The 25,603-nt window shown below is 40.9% G+C and overlaps 1 protein-coding gene across 6 annotated transcripts in view; it reads right to left on the reverse strand.

Moving 5' to 3' along the window:
- Positions 1–25,603, reverse strand: part of LOC127803852 (transcription factor IIIB 60 kDa subunit-like) — a 123,170-nt gene that overhangs the window by 22,121 nt on the left and 75,446 nt on the right. For all 6 annotated transcript variants that reach the window (XM_052340431.1, XM_052340429.1, XM_052340428.1 and 3 more), the window contains one exon: positions 5,632–5,721. In XM_052340431.1, the coding sequence (XP_052196391.1) occupies positions 5,632–5,721 (90 nt within the window). The remainder of the gene's footprint in view (positions 1–5,631; positions 5,722–25,603) is intronic.

Here is a 25,603-nt window from a genome sequence, read left to right on the forward strand (position 1 = left end):
TTGATTTAGGAAACTCTCAGATAGCTAGAATTCTACAGTAATGAAAGACACAAAACAATAAGGTCGATTATATGTTCTGCAAGGCTCTACTATTACAAGTGATGCTTCTGTTTCTACCTCTTCATTATTTAATACTGTTTTAGCACTATGCAGCACAGGTTGCTGACTTCGTGAAAATTTTATCCTTAATAATAGTTTTGGAATTGCATTAATTTTTTAAGTAAGTCTGATGCGGTCACCAATCAAGACCAGGCACAAAGCTGACCCGACCATGCCGGAACAATATTTTAATACTTCTTAAATTTTTAAAATTCTACTTAATTTAGGATTTTATTTCATGTTTCTACTTGATTTAGGATTTTCCTTCATGTTTGAATAGGATTTATTTATATTAGGATTCTAGTTGGATTTTGTTTTCCAAATATTAGATGGATTTAGATTAGCCAAATACTATAAATATGCCTAGGATCTAGAGTTTGTAATCAAGTTTTAATCAATCAAATTTCAGCAACCTATTTGAGTTTTCTTAGCAAAACAATCTTGTTTTTGCGTCTTCTTGAAAGCCAAACTTCGGCCATTGAAGTTTGCTCTTTCAAGGGTTTATTTTGGTGTGTTTTTTCACACACGCGCTACACGCTGCGTCAGGTGGTATTAGAGCAATTAATCAACCAATCAGATGGCCAATCTTGAAGGTAACGGTAGCAACCAGCCTCGTGATGGTGATCAGGGGTTGTCCGCAGTTTGGAGAGTAATCGAAGAACAGCGGGAAGTAATTCGTACTATTCAGCAGCGATTGGAGCAACTTAGCAACCAATTGAGCACCTTACTACGAGTTAATAATGACAGGAACCTGAATAATGGGGTGAATCAAGCCGGAGCGGGAAGACCACACATTAATCATGTCCTTGTTAATCCTAGAAGACCAGTGATTGAAGATAGCGATGAAGATGATGATTTTGGTCGAGCAATAGCTAACCCTAGTGGTAGAGGGGTTAGGAGGAATGCGCATCAGCACAACCATTGGGGCAACAATGAGTATAAACTAAAAGTTGATATTCCTACCTTTAGCGGAGATCTTGATATTGAGGGGTTCCTGGATTGGATCACTGAGGTTGACCGTTATTTCGAATACATGGAAATCCCAGATGAACGACAAGTAAAATTAGTGGCTTACAGGTTGAAGGGCGGTGCATCTGTTTGGTGGGAGCGATTAAGAGAAACGAGATTGAGGGAAGGCTGACAGCCAGTTCAGACATGGAGACGAATGAAGCAGCTGTTAAGGGGTAGGTTTTTACCCCCTGACTATGAACAATATATGTTTGAAGCTTATTAAAAATGTGCACAGGAAATAAAGAGTGTGAATGAATATACCTTTGAGTTTTTGCGATTGGCAGAGAGAAACCAATTGTCAAAAAGTGACAATCAACAAGCAACTCATTACTTGAATGGATTGAAGCCTGCTATTTGTGATAAAATTGGGGTTCAGATGGTTTTGAGTGTGCAAGAAGCAAGAAACTTAGCTTTAAAGGCTAAGTTAATGTTGAGTGAGAGAGCTCGTAATGACAACTATCGTCGGTATAGTGGGAATGAAAATAAACAAGCAGCTTTTGATAAAGGCAAGTCAGTTTAGGGAGCACAACCCTCCAATCCACCCCTTACAGTCAACCCTAATAAGGCTACCAACGGGGGGAAACATTCGAGGTACTACTTCTAATCTTCCAAAATCCCCTAATCCTTATGCAAAGCCTATTCTTTTAAAATGTTTCGAGTGCAATGAGGTTGGGCATCGATCTAGTGATTGTCCAAGGAGGAAAACAGTTAACATTGTAGAAAAGGAAGAGGAAGATGTTGCTGAAGAGGAAGTATATTGCGGGCCTGATGGGGAGGATGACGAAGAAGATTATGGACATGAGCAATATACCTGTGTAGTGAGGAAGTTAAAGATATCTCAAAAGAATGAAGATACTACTCAACGGCATAAGCTTTTTCGCACGAGATGTGCGGTGAAAGGAAAAATCTTTGAGTTGATTATTGATAGTGGAAGTCGGGAGAACATCATAGGAAGAGACGTGGTGGCAAAGATGCAGTTAACTCCTGAAAAACATCCAAGCCCTTACATGATTGGATGGATCAAAGAAGTTGGTGGCATACATGTGGATGAACGTTGCAGGGTGTCTTTCTCTATTGGTAAGTACTCCGACGAAATCTATTGTGATATTGTTGATATAGATGCTTGCCATATTTTATTTGGGAGGCCTTGGCAATTTGATGTGGATGCTAAGCACTCGGGTAGGAAGAACACATATCAGCTTGAGAAAAAAGGTGTGCGTTATACTTTGTTACCCATAGTGGAAAAGAATCAAACCAAAGCTTCTAAAGTGGAGGGGCGAAATTTTCTTACCATTACACATAAACACACTGAGTTTGTGAGGGAATGTAAAGATACTCGAGAGGTTTACTTATTGGTTATCAAGGGAGAGAGTGTGAGTGAGCCACTGAAGGTGAATCAAATTCCAGTGGAGGTGCAGGGATTGTTGGAGGAATTTCATGATGTGGTTTCTGAGGAGCTACCTAATGAGCTACCTCCTATGAGAGATATTCAACACCACATTGACTTGGTTCCTGGTGCTAGTTTACCTAACCTACCACACTACAGGATGAGTCCTAGGGAGAATGAGATTTTGCGTGGACTGGTAGAGGAATTGTTGAGAAAAGGGCACATTCAGACTAGCATGAGTCCATGTGCAGTGCCAGCATTATTGACACCAAAGAAAGATGGGAGTTGGAGGATGTGTGTTGACAGTAGAGCCATCAACAAAATTACTATTGGGTATAAATTTCCAATTCCTAGGCTCGACGACATGCTTGATCAACTTGATGGGGTTGTGATTTTTACCAAAATTGATCTTAGAAGTGGTTATCATCAAATTAGAATTCGACCTGGAGATGAGTGGAAGACAGCTTTCAAGACGAGACATGGGTTGTTTGAGTGGTTAGTCATGCCCTTTGGACTAACCAATGCACCAAGCACTTTCATGAGACTAATGAACCAAGTATTACTCCCTTTCATTGGTAAATTCGTTGTGGTGTATTTTGATGATATTTTGATATACAATAAGTCTATTAATGAGTATGAGGGGCATATTCGGGAGGTGTTGAGTGTGTTGAGAGAAAATAAACTTTATGCTAATTTGAAGAAGTGTACTTTTATGAGTGAGAGCTTGTTGTTCTTGGGCTTTGTTATAAGCAAAGAGGGTGTAAAGGTAGATGAGGAAAAAGTGCGAGCTATTAGAGAGTGGTCAACCCCTAAAAATGTCAGTGATGTGCGAAGTTTCCATGGGTTAACAACTTTCTATAGGCGGTTTATCAAACACTTTAGTAGTATTGTGGCTCCAATTACTGAGTGTTTAAAGAAAGGAAAGTTCCATTGGGGTGAAGAACAAGAGCAAAGTTTCACCTTGATAAAAGAGAAATTATGTACCGCTCTTATCTTAGCTTTGCCAAGCTTTGACAAATTGTTTGAGGTTGAGTGTGATGCAAGTGGAGTGGGTATAGGTGCTGTGTTGTCCCAAGAGAAGAGACCAATTGCATTTTTCAATGAGAAGTTGTGTGAAACCAGAAGAAAGTGGTCTACTTATGATAAGGAGTTTTATGCAGTAATGAGGGCTCTTAAGATATGGGAACATTACTTGATTGCCAAAGAATTTGTTCTTTACACGGATCACCAAGCTCTTAAGTACTTGGGTAGCCAAAGGCAATTGAAGAGTGATATGCATACTAGATGGTCTGCTTTTATTAATAAATTTCCATATAAAATTGTGCATAAATCAGGACAGCATAATCGAGTGGCAGACGCTTTGAGTAGGCGTGTGGATTTAATCAAGACTCTTAGTGTTGAGATTGTTGGATTTGAGTGCTTGAAAGAATTATATGCGACAAACGAGGATTTCAAACATGTGTGGGAACAATGCATGTCTCAGCAACCATCAGGAGATTTCTATGTGCATGATGGATTTCTCATGAAGGGAAATCAGTTGTGCATCCCTTGCTCATCTCTTTGTGAGAAAATTATTCGAGATTTGCATGGTGGTGGCTTAGCAGGGCATCTTGGCAGAGACAAAACTATTGAAGCTGTTATGGGAAGGTATTATTGGCCAAGAGCAAGGAGAGATGTTTATATTATTGTGGCGAGGTGTTATATATGTCAAACAGCTAAGGGGCACTCTTCTAACGCCGGTCTCTACATGTCATTGCCTGTTCCCAATGCTATTTGGGAAGATTTGCCTATGGACTTCGTGTTGGGTCTACCGCGAACCCAACGAGGTATGGATTCTATTTTTGTAGTGGTTGACAGGTTTTCCAAGATGGCGCACTTTCTCCCATGCAAGAAGACGGCAGATGCAGTAGCTATAGCCAAACTGTTTTTCAAGGAGATTGTTAGACTACATGGAGTCCCTAAAACTATTACTTCGGATCGTGATACAAGGTTTTTGAGTCACTTCTAGATTACCTTGTGGAGAATGTTCGATTCATCTTTGAATTTCAGCAACACAGCACATCCCCAGACTGATGGACAGACAGAGGTGGTGAATCGTACCTTAGGAAATCTGATTCGAAGTGTTTGCAAAGACAAGCCAAGACAATGGGACTTAGTCATAGCTCAAGCGGAATTTGCCTACAACAACGCCGTGCATAGCTCAACGGGAAGATCACAATTCTCTATCGTATACATGAAAGTTCCTAATCATGCATTGGATTTGGTAAAATTGCCAAAGGTACCAGGTTTCAGTGTTGCAGCTAGTGACTTAGCCGAACACGTTCAAGCAGTTCAGGAAGATGTCAAGCAAAAGTTGCACAAGGCGAATAAGAAGTACAAGGCAGCAGCTAACAAGCATAGGAAGCACAAGGTATTTGCGGTTGGAAATGAAGTCATGATAATCTTGAAGAAGGAACGGATTCCTACAGGACAACAGAACAAGCTCAAGCCAAAGAAGTATGGTCCTTACAAGATTACGAAGAAGATCAATGATAATGCTTATGTTGTGGATTTGCCAAATCATATGGGTATTTCCAAAACATTCAATGTTGCTGATCTTTCTTTGTGTTTGCCAGACGTTGAGTTGTCATACCCAAATCATAATTCGAGGACAAATTCTTCTCAAGTGAAGGTGAATGATGCGATCACCAATCAAGACCCGGCACAAAACCAACCCGACCATGCCGGAACAATATTTTAATACTTCTTAAGTTTTTAAAATTCTACTTAATTTAGGATTTTATTTCATACTTCTACTTGATTTAGAATTCTACTTCATGTTTGATTAGGATTTACTTCTATTAGGATTCTAGTTGGATTTTATTTTCCAAATATTAGATGGATTTGGATTAGCCAAATACTATAAATATGCCTAGGATCTAGAGTTTGTAATCAAGTTTTAATCAATCAAATTTCAGCAACCTATTTGGGTTTTCTTAGCAAAACAATCTTGTTTTTGCGTCTTTTTGAAAGCCAAGATTCGACCATTTAAGTTTGCTCTTTCAAGGGTTTATTTTGGTGTGTTTTTTCACACACACGCTACATGCTGCGTCAAAGTCCTAAGTCCTCCTCAACTATTTATAGAATTAATGTACCTTCTTAGTTAACATTTGGCGGGTGGCTTCCGCAGCAGTTTGAGCAGGACCCAAATTCCTGGCTTCTGTAGCTCGTTTCTGTTGCCGCTCCTACAAAACAAGATGCGTAGGAAATAGATTAAACAGCAGGTAACAGCCAAGTCCAAAAAGACAAATGATATGTCTGAACAAGAAGGGCAAACACAGTTGATAAGTTAGCGTAGGAGGAACTTAACAAACAGTAAGAATCTAAAGACTTTAATGTCAGGCACATGCTAAATATAGTTAAAGAGTAACAACTACCAGAGTCAAAATATAAAAAGGTATTAAAAAGTCGAATAAGCCATAATAAACACTGTATTATGATCAGCCAAAAATATCCAAATGATAATCGTAAAACCTACTTCAAAACCATAATAAACAACCAAATAGGCCAGGCTTCTGTAGAACAGCCACTTAAAATATTGGAAATACTGTTACATAAACAAATAGGACAAACAAGAGGAACATAAACAGTGAACATGATAATCTCCAGGTATTACTCAACAAAAAAAAAAAAAAATATGATAATCTCCAGGTATTTTAAACAGGCTGAGGTTCAATAACTCCATATAAAGTCTAGTGCGTGAAATTGGAGTTGCTTTTGAGAAGACATTCATACCAGATGAAAGACATTTCCATGGTCTTTACATGAGTCACGCATAAACATGCAGCATTGTGCCTGAGGATATGAAAAAAGAATGGTGTTGTTTTGAGGTGACAGACTAGCTTAAGTTCACTTTGATAACGATTGTTTATGTGTAGGGGTGAAAGTCAACCAACAGTAGACTGAATGGATCAACAGTTAGAAGGATTGAAGAGATAGAGCCACCAGAGGGGACAGTCAATTGTTGGATTGACCATTGAAGTAGCAGCACTCAAGTAAAAGGTTGACATTCAGCTTAAATTTGGGGGATTATATTGTTGCATTTTGGAGAATTTTTTAATTTAAAACTATTTACAAAAAAATTACAAAATAAAACTTAAAACTAAAATTATTCTCACTAAAACTCTCCCCACTTCACTCATTCCACGTTGAAAAACACAAGCATGGTTTTTTGGGGGAAAAGAAAAAAAGGGCATAACCACATTGCAGTTAATCCTTTGTATGCATGGGGGGAAAAAAAAAAAAAGAACATAAATTGCATTGGCAGTTTATGTTTTGCCTTCCAAAGCATAAATTGTATTTGCATTTAGACCATTCTTTGAAAAATACACGTGTTCTGTATTTCTTTCTTTCACTCTTTTCCAGATAAAAGTCACTGAGTTAGGTGATTGAGATTTTTAGTGTGGGAATAAATTCTGTGAGTTTTATTTTGTAGAAGTTTCTTGGTGATAGTTTTAAATTTTAAAAAAGAAAAGCTCAAATTTTTAGATATGTTAACTCATTCGACTTGTTTGTAGCAACAATCAAGTAGTGGACATTAACACTAAAGGATTACAACAAGCAGCCTTCATTTTTTACTAGGTTTCACAAGATGTTCATAAATTCATAACTTGTACCGTTTTGGTCGAGAATTGTCGAAGTTGGAATTAAGGATCCACAAGTTTGTGAGAATTCTGTAGCATTTTGGAAAAATGATGCCTTAACATGGTGAGTTGAAGCAAGTTGTTATGTGTTGAATGTTAGAGAAAACAAATGCTCATAGTGCTGATAGCTTCACTGTATTGCTATAAGATAGCTGCTATGTTATGTTAATGTGTTATGTTACGTTCTGTTATGTCTTCTGTTACGATGATGTATTTGTTCAGTAGTTAGTTAGATGGTTATTCTGTTTTTTTGATCAGTAAGGTAAAAGTGTATTGATCAAAATGAACTGTACAAAAAACACTGGGCATACCCAAGCAAAACCAAAAAGCGAGTAAACTTGCCGAAAGGCCAAACTCACATAGTGAGTTAAAACATAAGGATATAAAGAGAAAATTACTCTGTATACATATGTTTTAACCTTACTAACAGTGAAATCAATGGAAGGAGATTGACCCTCAAAAACATGACGATTTCTGGCAGACCATAGAAAATAAACGGTGCTTGCAAGCCCAAGCTTCTTTGCTTTACATTGCCAAGACGAGCCTCCTAAATAGTGCCTGCTCCATTTTCAAGCTCTGCCTAATGTTGGCAGCCTTCTAGAGATGCCAAGCCATGATCTAATATGATCCCAAACAGCTGCACTAACTCGGCAATGGAAAAATAAGTGCCTATGAGATTCCTCATGAGACCCACCTAGGCCACAATTGCGCTCAATATCAGTGAAGAGAATTCTGTCCCTCGTAAGCAATTTACCTTGAGCACACATCCACAAAATAAAAGCATGCTTTGGAGTAATGAGGGAATTCCAAATAGCAGTTGCCCAGACCTTCTTTACACCTTTCAGCTTAAAGAAATCATAAACCTTGGCAGTGCTAAAAACTGCCTCATTGGCCCACAAAGTAAGTAACCTGATTGCTGCCTCCTCAGATCCTTGAGAGTTACACAGGATATCTCTAATACACAGGATCCTTTTCAAAATTGGGGAATCATCTTTCTTGGCCTGCTTTCTCCAGATTGAATCAGAGCGCAAATAAACATCATGAATCCATTGGATCCAAGGAGACTCCTTTCTGCAGTGAATGTTCCACATAAGCTTATAGATAAGGGCATAATTCCACCCTTTTAGATCCTTGAATCCCAGGCCACCTTCCATCTTCGATAAACGGATGTTTTTCCAAGATATATGTGGCTGCTTTGAGCTCCACAGAAATTGTCTACAAAGCCGATAAATATTATCTATAACAGCAGCTGGGATTGGCAGCACCGACAACCAGAAACACTCTATTCCCTGCAACACAGCACGAATAAGTTCTGCCTTGCCAGCATAAGACAAGGTAGCCTGAGGACCAAGAATTAATAGAAGCAGCAATTTTATCTGTGGGGGCCAAATAATGTATAACTTTCAATTTCTCAGCTGCCAGTGGAATACCGAGATACCGAATGGGCATTTGCCCTTGCGGGAAAGAGGATAGGCCTTGAATGATATCCAGATCCTGGTCTTAAATTCCAGCAGAGAACATCATTGATTTGTCTATATTAATAGCAGTGTTCAAAAACGCACTAGGCGCTAGTCAGGTGGCAGGCTGGCGCCTAGCGCCTAGGGCGCCTAGGCGACGACTAGATCAACAGCAAGCTTGCTGCTGCAGCAAGGAGCAACCAGCAAGTTGCTGCAGCAAGCAGCTACAGCATGCAGCAAGGAGCAGCAAGCAGTAACGCAACAGACGAGATCGATGAGATCGGAGGAAGATGGATACATACCAGAGGAAGATGAGATCGGTGACGAGAGATGACAGCCAACAGATGTGATCGACAGCGACGAGAGAGAACGGCCAACAGACGAGATCGATGGCGGTGACGAACGACCAAGAGACGAGATCGGCAGCGAGAGAGAGAGAGAGACGACCCACGATGAACGACCAGAGACAGAAAGGGAAGGGGGTAATAGGTTTGCCCAGGACGTGCACGACCTAGGCGACCCTGGCCGCGTGCGACCCAGGCGGTTTGGCACCACCTGGGCGGCCTAGGCGCCGCCATGGCCCTATTAATCGGGCCTGGCGACTAGGGGTGCCGAGCAGCCCTTAATTGCCGCTGCCAGTGTCCACCTAACACCTAGGCGGCGCCTAGGCCGAATTTTCGAACATTGATTAATAGAGAGACTCGACACTGCACCAAAGCTAGCTAAACACTCCATAGCAATCTAAACTGAGGGAACATCCCCTCTAGCAAAGATCATAAGATCATCCGCAAAAGCAAGATGTGTGATCTTTGAACTCGCAGACTTCGGGTGGAAATTATAATCCAAATCCGTAGTAGCTATACTCAAGGCCCTCGAAAAATATTCCAAACATAAGACAAATAGGAAAGGAGATAAGGGATCACCTTGGCGCAACCCTCTTTTCCCTTGGAAGAAACCACACAGCCCACCGTTAATAGCAATCGAATATGATGGGGTGGAAACACACAGCATAATCCAGCGAATGAAGGAGGCCGAAAATCCCAGCCCCTCAAGCACTTGCTGAAGAAAGTTCCACGAAATGGAATCATATGCTTTCTTCAAGTCCACTTTGGCCAGCCATCTAGGAGACACTCTCTTCCTGTTATACTCTCAATAACTCTTGGGCAAACTGAATATTATCCACAATGCTCCTGCCCTTGACAAAAGCTGACTGCGCATGGTCAATGATGGAAGGCAAAACTGAGGCCATACGAGCTGCTAAAATCTTAGCTATCACCTTATAGGTAACATTGCAACATGCAATGGGCCTAAAATCATGAACTAAGAATGAATGTGCAGATTTCAGAATTAAAGTAAGGGCAGTGTGATTCATCTGCTTCAAGATAGCGTTTGATTGAAAGAACTCCTCAATAGCCTCACAAAAAAGATCCCCCACAACAGGCCACGCACTCTGGTAAAAACCAGCCGAGAACCCATCTGGTCCGGGCGCTTTGTCCACACCAATATCAAAGAGGGCCTCTCTAATTTCCTGTCTCAAAATGGCCCTCGCCATATGTTGGCTCTGATCATATGGAATCTGCTTCCCTGCTAGCAGCACCGAGAAATCAATAGTTTGCGTGGCAGCATCAGACCCAAGAAGCCCTTGATAAAAAGCAATAAACTCATCTGCAACCTGCTGCTGAGATACAGTATGGCTACCATCAGCCTTAGAGATGGCAGCTATAAAATTCCTCTTCCCATTTCTTTTGACAAGGTCATGAAAGAACTTAGAGCAGGTGTAGCTCTTAAGAGTATATGCCGTCTTGGCCAGCTGAGAATAGAAGCTTCTTTCAGCTTCCGCCAAACGTCTAGCATCCAATCTTAACCTGGCCACATTTTGCTGGAGATCAGAATTTGCAGGACTGTCATGAAGCTCCATCAGAGCTGATGATAGATCTGATTCAGCCCTTTTAGCCCTCTCTGAATTATGTGAATAACACAATCTGTTAAGCCTCTTCAAGTGCCCCTTGAGAGCCTTCAAATTTCTACAATGACTAAACTGTCTAGAGCCTCGGATTGAAGGGTCCCAGATCTCCCCCACCATATTCAAGAAGTTATCATGCTGTGACCTTAAATTCAAAAAACGAAATGGCTTCCTGAAATGATGCTGCAAAGCGTCTATGGAAACAATCATTGGAGAACGATCAGACAGGCATCCCGGTGGGAGGAAATTAGCAAACCCATAGGGATACCAGAGCAGCCAATCTTGATTAATAAGAACCCGATCAATCTTGCTCCACACCGTATTGTTCGTCCATGTAAAAAAGCATCCAACCGATTGTAAATCTGTTAGGCCCAAATCTTCGCAACATTCAGCAAACTCACGAAACTCATATGGGGAAATATCAGACCCATTACATCGTTCACCATTCTTAAGGACAGAATTGAAGTCCCCAAGCAACGCTCTCGGCCCCAGCCTGTGAGCAACAGAATCCCTAATGGATTGCCAAAGAGGCCTTCTTCCTACAATGGAATTAAAACCATAGATAAAAGAAACATGGAAAGAAATCATGGAGGACTTACAAAAGATCGAATAGTGAATGACTTGGGCCGAGCAGTCAAGAACATCCACTCTAACCTTTGAAGGATTCCACAGGATGAGAATCCTTCCAGCTGGGTGCGTGTGGAAATTATTAAACTCCTCCCAATCCCAAAACTTGGTGCGCATAATCCATCCAAGCTTCTCTTGATTAATCTTGGTTTCCAAAATATCGAACACATCTATGGAGTGCTTCCTCATGAGGTGTCTGACCCCATTGTGTTTTAGGGGTAACATAAAGCCCCTAATATTCCAGCAAGCGCAAATCATGATGATAACCGAAGGGCATTGCCCTTCTTATTATCACTAATCTTCATCTTGGCCCCATTCGGTTTCTCTGCAAGGATGACTATATCCCTCTGACCCTTTGCCTCATAATGAACTTCAGATGCCTTCTCACTTATCTGTGGTTGATGCTCCACCTCCTGGACTGATTGCTGGGTCTCTTTCCTCTTCTTCTTCTTGTCTTTTTCATATGGGGCCTCCCTCGCATACTGCAGGCAAACCTCACCTTTTTTATCCTTTACCTTCTGAGCCAACATAGACGATGAAGGATTTGACACAGGATCTTTCTCCTGGGCTACTGAAGGACACCCTTTGGTTGGTCCAAGTGATGAGCCTCACCCCCATCCTTCCCCTTGGGATGGGTCTCCCGAACAGCAGGCAAAGAATCTGGACCCTTTGGAATAGCAGTTGCATTATGAACCGGAGGACCCTCTGAATGCTCCAAATGATGCTTCTTAATACCATCGTCCCTCTTGAGATTAGCTTCCGGACCAACACGCAAGGCTGTGGGATCCTTCAACTGCTCTCCCAGGGGCTTTGCTAACGCACGCGCCTTTGGGTCAAAAGTGCCATCCACATGATGAGAATTATCTCCACCATCCCTAGCCTTGGAGCCTTCATGCTTCTCTGCCGTAGGATCTGGGCCCAGTGACATCTGACTTTTGGACTTGCACCCAGTTGTGGAATGACCAAAAGCTTTACATTCCAAGCAAAATTTCGATTCAAACTCATAAGCTACCTGTTGTTCTCTGACCTATCTAGATGGAATTTCGATCTTCACTTTTTTAATTAGGTCCTTGGATGCATCTACTTCCACCAGAATGCGGGCGTAAGCGACCCGTTCCATAGTAGCAGTGAGTTGATCGGTCGATATTGGTCTTCCAATTTTGGATGCGATTTTCATTAAGGCATTCCTATGCCAACAATCAAGAGGGAGCCTCGGGAATTTAATCCACACTGGCATCCATAAATCCCCAAAATCATCAAAACTAGAAACATGCATGTTGAAACCGAGACTATAATCTCTCAAGAATCACTCAAGAACCTTACCGAATTCAAACAATATTGAAGACTACAAGTAGATAATGAAAAACAGAATTAAAAGTAGAGAAAACCAAACCAAATTGCAGCACACAAGATATACCCTGGTTCATGCCATTTACATGGCACTACATCCAGCAATCCAAGAAGTAATCAATCCACTAGAAACGAATGAGAAACCAGTACAAGAATACCCCTCTTTCACCCCACCTTGCCTCTCGAATACAATACTCTAACGAAGACAACAAGAACTATAACTGCACAGCTCTTACTCTCGCCTCTCACTGTATCCGAACACAAGGAATGAAAGATATGAATGTTTTGATGATCTTGGCTAACCTCCGCACTCTTCTATTTATAGACTAGAGGGGCGGAACTGTCAAAGGGAAAATAACTAACTCATAAAAGTCAAATCTACCCTTAATAAAGCAATTAGTTACATTTATGTCCTATTAACAAACTGCAGCCAAATCATCTTTATTTCTTCCTGATTTCTTCATAAAATCCAGCATTCAATTACTTTAGGCAAAACAGTAACAATGCAGGTATCACTTTAAGCATCAAGGGCCTTCCAAAAGCAGCATAAGGACCTCTCCTGAGAACCTGGACACAATCATGCTCACTTGAAAATCGGAAGATGAGCCAGCCACTAGGGTGGGAAAAGAATCTAAACCGAATGTTCCAGGAGTTACACAACTGCATCACGGCTGACTTACCCGAGAATTTTCCAGCGAAATAACCCACAAAACTAAAGCCCCAAGCTTTCCCAACATTGTACACATCCTAGGCCCCAAGAGAGATCACCTCCCCCTAGATGTCAAATGATTCTAGGGCCATCCCATTCTCCAAATTTTTGTTTTTCTTGAAAAGGCCCACCCATGGTGCAGCCTTGGCTTTATCATCATTCTCAGCTTTTTTGGAAGACTTTGGCTGCTCCTACACATCCCTAGATGCAGAATCTAAAATCTCCAGAGGAGAGGAACTCACATGGTGAATATCCTACCCTTCACTCGGAGGATGTGGGACCGATTTCAATGGCGCCTTCGACTTTTCCTCAACTTGCACAGAAACCTGGCCCTTTGGAATTTCCTGGCCATTAGGAAGAGGGATAGGGCTCAGGATAACCTGCTGGTTCGACTTCTCCTCCACTGGTTCAGAACTTTGTCCTTCAGATCTAATTTTGTCGCAGACGGGGGTCGAATCTTTAATCGGTAAGACATCTAAGGGTTTAACCCCAAATGCTTTAAAAACCTCCTCAACTGAAGGTCCCACTGGCTTTACAACTCCATTAATCTTCTTTCCACCCATCACAGAGTGGATGGGTAGCAACAAAAATCCCAATCAAGGCTGAAATAAATGAAGAGCCCTACTGATGGCCGACAGCACCTTCACAGGTCCGACAGAAATGGCCCTCAGCTCCAGAAAGGTTCACAAACTCAATCGGGTCCCTGAATCAATGCCTCAGTCCATAGACAGGGACCTCAGCCGCGAAGGCCCACACCGCACTAAGCTCCAAGAACGAATAGCAAACACCGATTATCCACTGTTCGCTGAAATCTGCGATTGAAATTTCAAAATCCGCAAGCGGGAAATTTAAAATTCAAAAAACACGGACCCAGCTTCAGCACGATTCACCTCACTAGCCCCCTTAGTCTTCATCCCACGCCTCCTCCAGAAAGTTTCCCCCCTTGGAGTTGAGAGCTTCTCTCTCTACACATGGGATGCTGGTTATTCTGTTGTTAGTAGAAGAGGCAGTTGTTCAAATGTAAGAGGACAGGCTCATATAAATAACTGAGTTGTCCTATTATTCATTAATCAATTAATCGAGGCATTATCCAGAAACTTTCTCTCGCATTTGTTGTCTCTTTTCTTTTCTAAAACCCTAATTACATCGGATCAGAGCCACGACCAACGCCCATGGCTTCTAACCGTGATTACACTGCTCCTTCTTCTTCTTTACCTCAATCAAATTGTTCCTCCGATTCACAAATTAACTTTCCATCAGTCGCAAAATCGTTGAATTTCATTCCAATTAAACTTGACACCAGCAACTATATGTTCTGGAAAGCACAAATCTTAGCTACCATTCGGGCATTTGACTTGATTCAATTCATAAACAAGTCTTTACCTCCTAAATATATTTCAAATTCAAACACAGACGATTCTGATCCTAGTTCGTCAATTCTAAATCCAGCATATATGATGTGGATTCGTCCCGATCAACTTCTTCCCGACAGGTTGTTTTCGACAATGGATAGAGAAGTATTTGCTCATGTCATACATAGTGAATCTTCTCAGATGAGGTATGGTCTTCTCTAGAAACCTTATACTTGCAACAGGCGATTGCAAAATCTTTTCAATTGAAACAGCAGTTTCGGTCAGTTAAGAAACATTCTCTTTCTTTCAATGATTACATTTTGACAATTAAAACCATTGCTCATGCTCTAGTTGTCATTGGAGAACATAACCCCTAGGTGACAAGGATCTATTGTTAGCTATTTTAAACAACCTTGATCATGATTATAAAACTATAGTGAGCCTAATTACATATTAGATGGATGAACTCACTAAACACATTCAGACAAAGGTGCCATGATGTATGCTATTTGTAGATGCCCGTATGAAGAATTTGGAATCCCAACTATAACATACCAACTCAGTCATGACCGAATGCCAAAATCGGATCGACCAGCTGGAGTTAGGAGCTACTCGGAGCCATGAAGCTATCATAGCATTGGATCGTCGAGTGGAGAGCACAATAGATGGATTGGAGCAGAGGCTGGAAGGGTCTATCGAGAGGGTGTGAGATGAACTGGGTACCCAAATGCAATTGTTCATGGTTATGTTTGCTCGCCAAAACCTGGTAAGGATGTCTCCCAATTTTCCACTTAGAGAGCGTGCAGAACCAATCATGCAAAGGAATAGGACTAACAAGGGACGAGGAACTTCGAAGATTGAGGTGGACCTGGAGGAGGAGTCGGCTGGATTGATGGATAGGGGTCGGGAAGGTCTTGTAAATCACCAGCACCTGGGACTTCCAATGCCTCGGATGGAGATTCCCACCTCCGAGGGAGTCAATCCTCGATGGTGGCTGAGGAAATGTGAGAGAATGTTTGGGTGGTATGGTGTTCTTGAGGGGCAATAAGTACCCCTGGCTACAGCCTATTTCAATGAGGTGGTTGACGCCTGGTACCAAGGAAGCCTTAGATAGGGGAGGATTTACACTTGGGAGGAATTCTCTGAGAAGGTGTGTGAAAGGTTTGGGGAAAGGAGAATAGTGGACATTGTAGAGGAATTTAACAAACTGAGGCAAACCGGTAGTGTAGAAAGCTACCAAAAATGCTTTGAGGAGTTGAGATCTCTCATGATCCAACATAATTCTCACCTCTCAAATACCTACTTCGTGTTGAGTTATCTAAGTGGCCTTAATGACGAGCTCAGACCAATGGTAAAGGTGTTGACACCTCAGTCAGTGGAGCAAGTCTCAAAGAATGCCAAGCTGCAAGAGTTAGTGGTGGAAGCCTTAATGAGGAAGCAAAGGCACCAGACGAAAGGAGTGGTAGTAGGCTCATCTAATGCTGTGAGAAGACATCCCAATCGGGATCAAATAAAAGGAAGTAATGGGGTGAGAGGGGTGATAGGCCCTAACCCAGCTCCTTTGGGAGAGCAACTGCAGGAGCAGAGAAGACTGGCAGGATTGTGCTTTCAATGTGGAAAGAAGTACCATATGGGGCATCAGTGTAAGAGGCAGATACTACTACTGGAAGGGAATAAGGAGCCTAACCAAGAGGTAACAGAAGAAGAAGATGAGGAATGGGCCGAGGACGACAATGGGGAAATATCAATTCATGCCTTGAAGGGCGTAACCAACAACAAAATAATAAAGGTAGAGGGGCAGCTTAAAGGAAAAGGCCTAATGGTCTTAATTGACAGTGGGAGTACCCACAGCTTTCTAGAAGAAGGCATGGCCAAGAGGCTAAAATGTCAACTCATGGGTACCCCACCCTGATGAGGAGTCAATTTTTCTAAGTTTTAATTAATTATATCCCTATTTTTTTATCTTATATTAATGTTTAATTTGAATAATTATGCACATTATGTACTATTGTCAGGATTATATGAAGAAATTGACATTTGCCAAGTAATTGAAGATGTTAAAGAGTCAATCGGATGACCAACGTTACTACTCAAAATCTAATGCAATTGGGTCAACTATTAAATAGAGTCCAACCAAAGAAGGCCCAAGCATTTTAATTCCAAAAAAGGTCCAAGCATTTTAATTCCAAGGAAGGCCCAAATCCAACATAAAGAAGACCCAAAACCCAACTTGTAAAAATCTATTTTTTTATTTTTATATTTTTAAATATTTATTTTATGAGTGCTTCTTTAGGTGTGTCTTTTAACTAAAATCCATTTAACTTTAGGAGTGTATTTTAGCTAAAATCCATTTAACTTTAGGTGTGTGAGTGCCCATTAAATATAATTATGTCTAGTTGAATAATTGAAATTATGTGATTTGTATTGCATCTTGTGGGCTATAAATAGCTCACTTGGTTGCACTTGTAAGGATGATTATTATTCTTGAATCAAAACTTAATTATTTTCTTAGAGTTTCTCTTTGAGAATTGCTCTTGTTCTCTCTTCTTTTTTTTCTCTTGTATTCTCCTGTAATCTTACTTCTTTTCGTTCTTCTCTTGAATTCTCATGTTATTTATTATTACTTTATTATCCACCGCCTAAATGGCCGGTTAATTTCTGTTGTTTTAATTCTTGTCATTTAAATTATATCATTTAAATTACGCCATTTAAATTCCTGTCAATTAACTTTCCAATGAAAATGAGTAGCTAAATCCAATCTTGGGTTAAGGTAAGGACAGTATCCAACGCCAATAATTCCCAAAGAAAGCTGCACTTTACATGAGTGACATTAATTTAAATTTCAGTATAAGTGTGTATTAACTTAGAGCTTTCATGCCACGTATGGGAGTTACTAGAAATGGAAACGCTATCATACTCAAACCCGGATGATTAATTTAGTTATTTTGTGTATTAATTGCAATCGGATTTATGGTAGTTGCTTAAACTAAAATCTCGCATATCATGTATGGAATTGCTTAAACTAGAACTATCATCAACTCTAATTGCATTTATTAGCATACCCTCATATCTGAAATTAAATTAATATTGCTAATCTTTTCTGCTAAAAATTGGGAATTAACGGGTTGGTGCTGAAATTGTCTTAACTCAAGTGTTATTCAATTCTATATTCTCACATTTAGTGTTTATTTTAATTTCTGCTTTGTTTTATTTCCTAGCATCCGCTATCTGAAAATCCACAAAAAAATCGTGTCACCAATTCATCCAGATGTGTGTGTGCATGACATTCTTTTTCTTTTGCCATAAATAAATCTCTCAGTGGACGACTTGGACTTATCCAAAAAACAAATTAAATTTGGTCTACAACTGCACTCGAACATTGGCGAGTATAAACCTCTCACCAAAAAAAAAAAATAAAAAATCTAATATAAATTTTGTTGTATTTTAATTGCAGGGTGAGAATGCAACCACACCCTTGAGTGTGACTATGACTAATGGCCAACGGGTGTTGAGTACCTCGGCTTGCAATGGGTTCTGCTGGGAGATGCAGGGTGAAAAATTTGAGGCAGACCTAAGATTGTTACAATTGGGGGGATGTGACGTAGGTTGTTACAATCATCGAAAGGCTGCCTAAGTCAGAAGGAAAGGATTGTATAATGGTTATGGCAAACCGGTTCACAAAATTTACTCATTTCATAGGATTGGCCCATTCGTATATTGCTCAAGAAGTGGCTCGAATCTTCATAGATCAGGTGGCAGCTCTGCATGGGATTCCCAAGACAATTACCTTCGATCGAGACAAGATTTTTACAAGCACCCTATGGAAGGAGCTTATGAAGGCATTGGGCACTAAGTTGAATATGTCGCCAACCCATCATCCCCAAACAGATGGTAATACTGAGCGAGTAAACCAAGGCTTAAAAAGTTATTTGAGGTGTATTTGCATCTTGCAGCCCAAGAGCTGGCATAGATGGCTATCCCTAGCCCAGTTGTCGTACAACTCCAACCACCACTCTTCCTTAAAAATGTCTCCTTTTGAAGCTCTCTTTGGATACAAGCCTTCTTTATTACCGGCTACAAGAGGACAGTCCACTACAACCTCAGTAGAGTACTTGCAGTAGAGAAGGGTGGCATTGCAACAACTCAAACAAGAATTGGCTACAGCACAAAATACGATGAAGCAGGCTGCAGATAAGAAAAGAAGTGACAGGGAATTTAAAGCAAGGGAAAAGGTATACCTAAGATTGAGGAAATCCCACCTGAAGGCTATTACTCAAAGACCGGTCTCAAAGCTTGCTCCTAAGTATTATGGTATGTTCCTCATATTGGAGAGGGTATGGAAGGTGGCTTACCGACTACAGCTTCCTAAGGGAAGCCAAATCCACCCAGTTTTCCATGTCTCCCTATTAAAGGAAATAGTAGGATCTGAGCAAGTGAACCCTGCAATGCCCACCATGCCCAAAGAGAAGGATAGTATGGACGAACAGGAGGCAATTTTGGATAGGCGAGTAATTCACAACCAAGGGGTTCCACTCATCCAAGTACTGGTGAAGTGGCAGGATGGGGCAATAGGGAGCAACACTTGGGAGTACCTGCCTAATTTACTCAAATGATTCCCTAGAGCTGCCAGCCTCCTCAACATTTCTTAAGGACAAGAAAGGTGTAAGGGAGGGGGAATTGTCACGGAAAGAAGACCTGGAACTGATAACCCAAGTAGCTATAAGTATTAGTTTGTTTTTTTCTCATTAGTGTAATTTGCTTACTACTGTAATTTTGCTGTTTACTGCTACTCCACTAGAGATGTTAGTTAGCTAGGCTGGCAAATTCCCCACGTGGAGAGGGGTAGAATAGGACAAAAAGGCGGTTATAACCGCATGGAGAAAGGATCTGTTGTGGTAGCCTCCCACCGATCGGTTGTATAAATATTCCCAAGCTTGCTGGGAAGATGATCATTGAATGGAATATCTAAACCAATTCTTCCTCCTAACGCTCTAATTTCTCTCTTCATTCTCTCACTCTCTTCTCTCTCCTTCTCTCCCTCCCTCCCTCCCTATGTTTTGTTCTGTTTGGTAGAAATCATCTCCTAATCCATACCGGGCTAGGAGAGTTCTAAATTCACGGACGTGCCGTGACAGTCTGATTCTGAAAAAACAACTAAAGAGGATTGAACAGAAGACCAAATTGCAGTAGGATAACCAAATCTTGAGAGTTAATAGAGTTCCCCTTTGACCTTAGCATTGCCAATCATCTTCCCCGATGATATGTCCTTAAAAAACACAAGAGGATTAAGAGAATGTTAGTGTACAGCCACCATCTTCTGTCAATTTGCTTACAAACAACAAATTACATGTTAAATCAGGGACATAAATAACTGATTTCAACACTAATGCAGCTATGTAAGCAGTTCCTTTACCCTTGGCTCGAGAGATAGTACCATCAGCCATAAACACATCAACCCCTGAATTTTGGTGAACCTGTCATATGGTCTGTTGTTCCCGTGTCTATGATCCAAACATTTGGAGAAAGCTTTTGAGATAGTAGAGAGTAGCTTATGTTACCCTGCTTTGCTATAGATGCCACAGGGGTTATACTTTATGTATTTTCTGGTTTCTGCACTTTGGTTTGGTTAAGAAATTGCTGCAAAGCCTCTAGTTGATCAGCAGTTAGGGAGACACCAGTTGGACCTCCTTTTTCAACCTCTACCATCTATGCGGATTGCCCCCCTCTCCTCTAATTTCTTGGCTTCACACCTGCTGGCTTTCCATGAATTTTCCAGCAAGTGTCCTTAGTATGGTAAGGTTTGTTATAGTGATCACACCACTACCTATCCTTCTGGGATTCACCTTTAGTTGCAGTAAGTTTCATTCGAGAAGTGATGCGGTCACCAATCAAGATTCAGCCCAAGGTCGACCCAACCAAACCGGAATAGTATTACCAAAATAGTAGTGTCATAATGTTATTTTAATATTTCTTAAGTTTTAGAATTCTACCTGATTTAGGATTCTACTTTATATTTTTACTTGATTTAGGATTCTATTTCATGTTTCTACTTGATTTAGGATTCTACTTCATATTTGATTAGGGTTTTATTTTTATTAGGATTCTAGTTGACTTTTATTTAGGATTTATTTCTATTAGAATTCTAGTTGGATTTTGTTTACAAATATTAGATGGATTTGGATTAGCCAAATACTATAAATATGCCTAAGATCTAGAGTTTGTAATCAAGTTTTAATCAATCAAATTTCAGCAACCTATTTGGTTTTTCTTAGCAAAACAGTCTTGTTTTTGCATCTTCTTGAAAGCCAAGCTTCGGCCATTGAAGTTTTCTCTTTCAAGGGTTTATTTTTGTGTGTTTTTTTTCACACACGCGCTACACGCTGCGTCAATAAGTGTTTTAAGGCTGAATGTTGGGTATTTACCTCAGTACTGAGAATCCAAATGCTGATAACATAACCCTTCTTCAGCTCCCTTCACGCCTCACTTCAGCAAAGACTTCTCGCAATGATGGAAATGGTTTTGTCCCAAGCAATCTGCCCCTTACCTCATCTAATTTGGGATTTAGACCATGAAGGAAATCGAACACTCACTCTTTCTCCACCATCTTGTTAAACTTTCTGCCATACTCTGAACATTCCCACTCGATCTCATAAAAGAGATCCATCTCCTGCCATAGTGCTGTTAGGACATTAAAGTATTCTATAACTGAGTTGGTACCTTGCCTTGTGTGAATATTGGACTGGATTTGGAAGCTTTGGGCAGTGTTCTCTAAGTCGGAGTAAATCTCCAGAACAGCTTGCCAAATCTCGCTAGCTGAATTGTAGAACAAATAAGTCCGCCCAATTTTTGGCTCCATGGAGTTAATTAACCATGCCATGACAGTGGCATTTTTGACCTCCCACACACCAGAATTTGCTGCATCAGGGCTTGGCTTTGGGATATCTCCTGTCAGGTAACCTTCTCTTCCCTTTCCTCGAATGACCAGCAACACGGATTATGAGAGTCAGACATGAATTAGAAGTCAAACTTTTGGAAGCCACAAGCATCGAGCTCTGAAACCATGGAAGAATGGTATAGAATGATGAAAAACATTCAACCGCGAATGTATTCATTGAATGTTGGAAAATATATACAAAAAAACTCCCTAAAAATTCTCCAAGAAATTCTCCTATCTCCCTCCTATTTTCTGGGAAAAGATTATACACTAATCTCCTACTTTATAGGAGTGGAAATTTACAACATTCAAAAGACTAATTTATAGATTAAACTTATCTCGAATTAGGTTAATCTCATGGCTGGATTTATCCTTGTCGTCTTTAAGATAAATACCAGCTGCTAGGCTTTTATCTTCTTCTTTGAGAATTATCTCCTTCCAACACTATCAATTCAGCTCCTTCCTCCTCTTCAATGCCTCTGAATTCTTCTTCTTCCAGTCATCATGCCTGCTAGCCTTCACAACCTCCACAAACTCGTGTTCCTAAACACAAGCTTCCTCTCAAGCCATCTATACATCCTGTGATTACTCGATCAAAGTCTCAACCTCCTATCATTACTTCTCCTCATATTTTATTGGCTACCCTGGAACCTAGGTCAATGCATAAGGCCCTTTTGGATCCCCACTGGACTAATGCTATGCAAGAGGAATACACTGCATTACAGTCCAATGGCACATGGGATTTGGTTCCATTATCTGCTGATGTGAATCTGATTGGGTGTAAGTGGGTGCTTCGTGTCTAAGTACCGATCTGATGGCTCAATTCTTAAGTATAAAGCTCGTTTGGTAGCTAGGGGCTTCTTACAAACACCCAGCATAGACTATGGAGAAACTTTTAGTCCAGTTGTAATGGCTCCCACAACTAGGGTTCTTTTCTTTTTGGCCGTTAAGTTTGGATGGGACATACAACAACTGGACATTAATAATGCTTTGCTAAATGGAGAATTGACAAAAGATGTTTATATGGCTCAGCTTGATGGCTTTATTGATTCTCGATTTCCTTCCTTTGTGTGCAAATTGGAAAAGTCTCTATGGACTCAAACAAGCTCCAAGAGCTTGGTATACTAAACTTCGCATGGCTTTACAAAGTTGGGGTTTTGTGCATCCAGTTTCTGATGCATCTTTGTTTATTAAACGCACCTCTCCGGCTGTCTTATTTCTTTTGATGTATGTTGATGATATCCTTGTCACGAGGTCTAATGCTTTTGCTCTTAAGGCTTGTATACATGATTTGGACACTCATTTCACTCTCAAAACCTTAGGTTCAGTTAATTATTTCCTAGGTTTTGAGACATAGAGATACTACTGGTATGTACTGTCATAATCCTAGGGTTTAGCCTATGATTAGATTGGAAATCGGATGAATCCGATTTAATTGGGTTAAGAACAGAAGGAATTAGGGGGGGAAATTGAATGGAAATGGGGGAGAATTTAGAGAGGAATGGGGGAGAGATGCAGAGAAAAGTGAGAGGGGGATTGGAGAGAAATCTAGAGAGACAAAATAGAGAATTCTTTCAATATCAACTCATGCATTTCCATCCAGCCCACTACTACGTTCTACTGCAAAACTACCAGCAACATCCTGAAAATGCAGCAATGGCGAATTGTAAACTTGCCTTTGACATTCAAACCAAAGCTGTCCGTGTGCATTAGAATTAGGAATTGCTGCAACTTCCATCCAAGCCAATGGTTCCTCAGTGGCTGCAATATGGCCTCCATCAAGTCCACCTTCCCTAGCATGATTTACAGCTTGCTCAATGACTAAATCCTCAGCTTTATCATCCAATCCTTCAGTCCATGCACTAGCCACAGGGGTTAACGCGTTGGCCTTGGCTTCCTCGGTCACTTCTTAAAATGCTGCCCCAGTTTCCTCTTCTAGCCTTTCAATAGGTGCATTCTAAGGTATTGCTTCTTCTAATTTCTCAATCGCAGCAGGAGGATTTTTCTCCAATTCCAAAAACTTCTTGATGCCTCTTGTTATCTCTATCATACAACTAGCTGCAGCATTCAACTCTAGTTTTGATCTTACATGAGTAGCATTTGGAACATCCTCATCAGGAACTCCTTGCCTCAATGAACTGGTGTGTTCCTTTAATTCTCCTTTTGCCCACACACCTTGTACCAAACCTTCAAAATTACTGTTGTTGCTGCCAATGCTGTCATTACAGTCGCCTCCCTTGTCAATTTCACCTAAACTAGTAGACTTCTTCCACTCCACATTGGAGGTAGGCAGTAGATCAGCTTTCTATCATCTTAACTTCTCCTTTGGCTGCTCGATTCCAAGGAATTCCTCTTTATTAAAATTTCCGTAATAATCATCGAAGTATTCAAAGGGAAAGTTGTAATGGTACTTCTTAATCAGTATCATTGCAAACTCCTGTAGCTTTCTTGCAGAACGTACAGTCAAATTCCTTGCTTGTATCATGTACCCCATTACTTGCTCCCTTGTCCCGTTGGTTGATCTCATTTTCAAACTTCTTTTCCCATGTTTGAGGCTTATGGTTAACTAAAAATGCAGCATTTTGCGGCCGCCATTGAAGCTTCGATTGTCTCATGTGCGCACTATTCCCCGTGGTCGACTTCTCACGAACAGGACACTTTTAAGACCAAGGAGGAGTTCTATACATTCTTCTGTTTTGCCTGTTATAACAATTCCTATACTCGCCTCATGCAAGTCAATAGCCGAGGCACCCTCTCTTCTTTGCCTTTCCACTTCGAACCAATTTGACCGAAATTCACAACCGAAATCTACCTCTTGCTTCCCCTTACTCACCGCCTAGAGCACCAACAATCAATGAGCAGGATAAGTTGGAAGAATCTGTTTCTCAAACGGAATCCACCTCTGATTTTTTTTTTTTTTTCTATATTTCTGTTTCACAGCTTCCCCCTCTTGGTACTGCTTACTGTTTCGTAATTGGCTACTCCGAACTCGCCTCCTATATTGATCGACTCCAATGCAATTGCTACAATTTTTCGAATTCAGGCCGAAAATCGCCTTGCTGAATCGCACCCACTGTCTAGTTCACTGGCAATCATTTGTCTCGCTTTCACTTTCAATTTAGACCACCTTACTCGCAGCTTCCAAAGTCACCAGAGCTTTGACAGTGAATCCGCTTCTATAAACGCCAATTGCAACTGTGTTCAACTTTAGCTTTTCCTCCACAATTTAAAGCGAGACTCCTGTTTTGAGAATTATCACGTTGGAAAGCAATAGCCTAGAATCAGTCCAAACTCACCTGTCTAGATCTCCGCCGAGTTCCTCCTTCCAAACTCCATCAAATCTGCTTCGTTCTCAAAACTTAATCCGAAATCAGATCCGAAGGACAGTTCGCCCATTCCGAATACACTAATCAGTTCCAAGTCCCTCTTTCTTCCAGTCGATTCGGAACTCACTGTATCACCTTAAACATCCCAATCTAGACCTTAAACATAGGAGCTGAATTCCCTGCCTGAAACTTAAATCAAAGCTCAACCAAGAAACAGCTACTGCCCAGATTTGCCTCACCTCACCTCAAACCCTTCTAGCCTAATCACTAAGCATAATTTTACAACGACCGCAACACCAAATCCATCCTATCTTTCTATCATTAATCTCTGCCCGCAATGGGTATGACCACAACACCACGCCTAGTCCAAAAAACAACTACCCAATCAACGTCCGTTTGGGTTGGAATCTCTGACTAGCCAAAGCGGCAAGACCAGCAACGCACCTGATTGATAGATTCACTGCCTCGTCCATAGTTCTAAAAGGCGAGAGGCGCAGCGATGCGCAAGGGGTCCTGGAGCCTGAGGCACACGAGGCGAGGTGCGCCATTGCGAAGTGAGGCGCGCCTTTTAGAAAAAAAAAAAAACTCAAAATCTTATAAAATCATAAAAAAACTATCAAATTATCAATAATAACACATGCATATCATTAATGATTCATTATCTTCAAATTCTAAACTAACATCATCAAAGTTGATTCATTCATCA

Source organism: Diospyros lotus, chromosome 6 (assembly GCF_014633365.1).
Source record: "Diospyros lotus cultivar Yz01 chromosome 6, ASM1463336v1, whole genome shotgun sequence".
Taxonomy (NCBI): Eukaryota; Viridiplantae; Streptophyta; class Magnoliopsida; order Ericales; family Ebenaceae; genus Diospyros; species Diospyros lotus.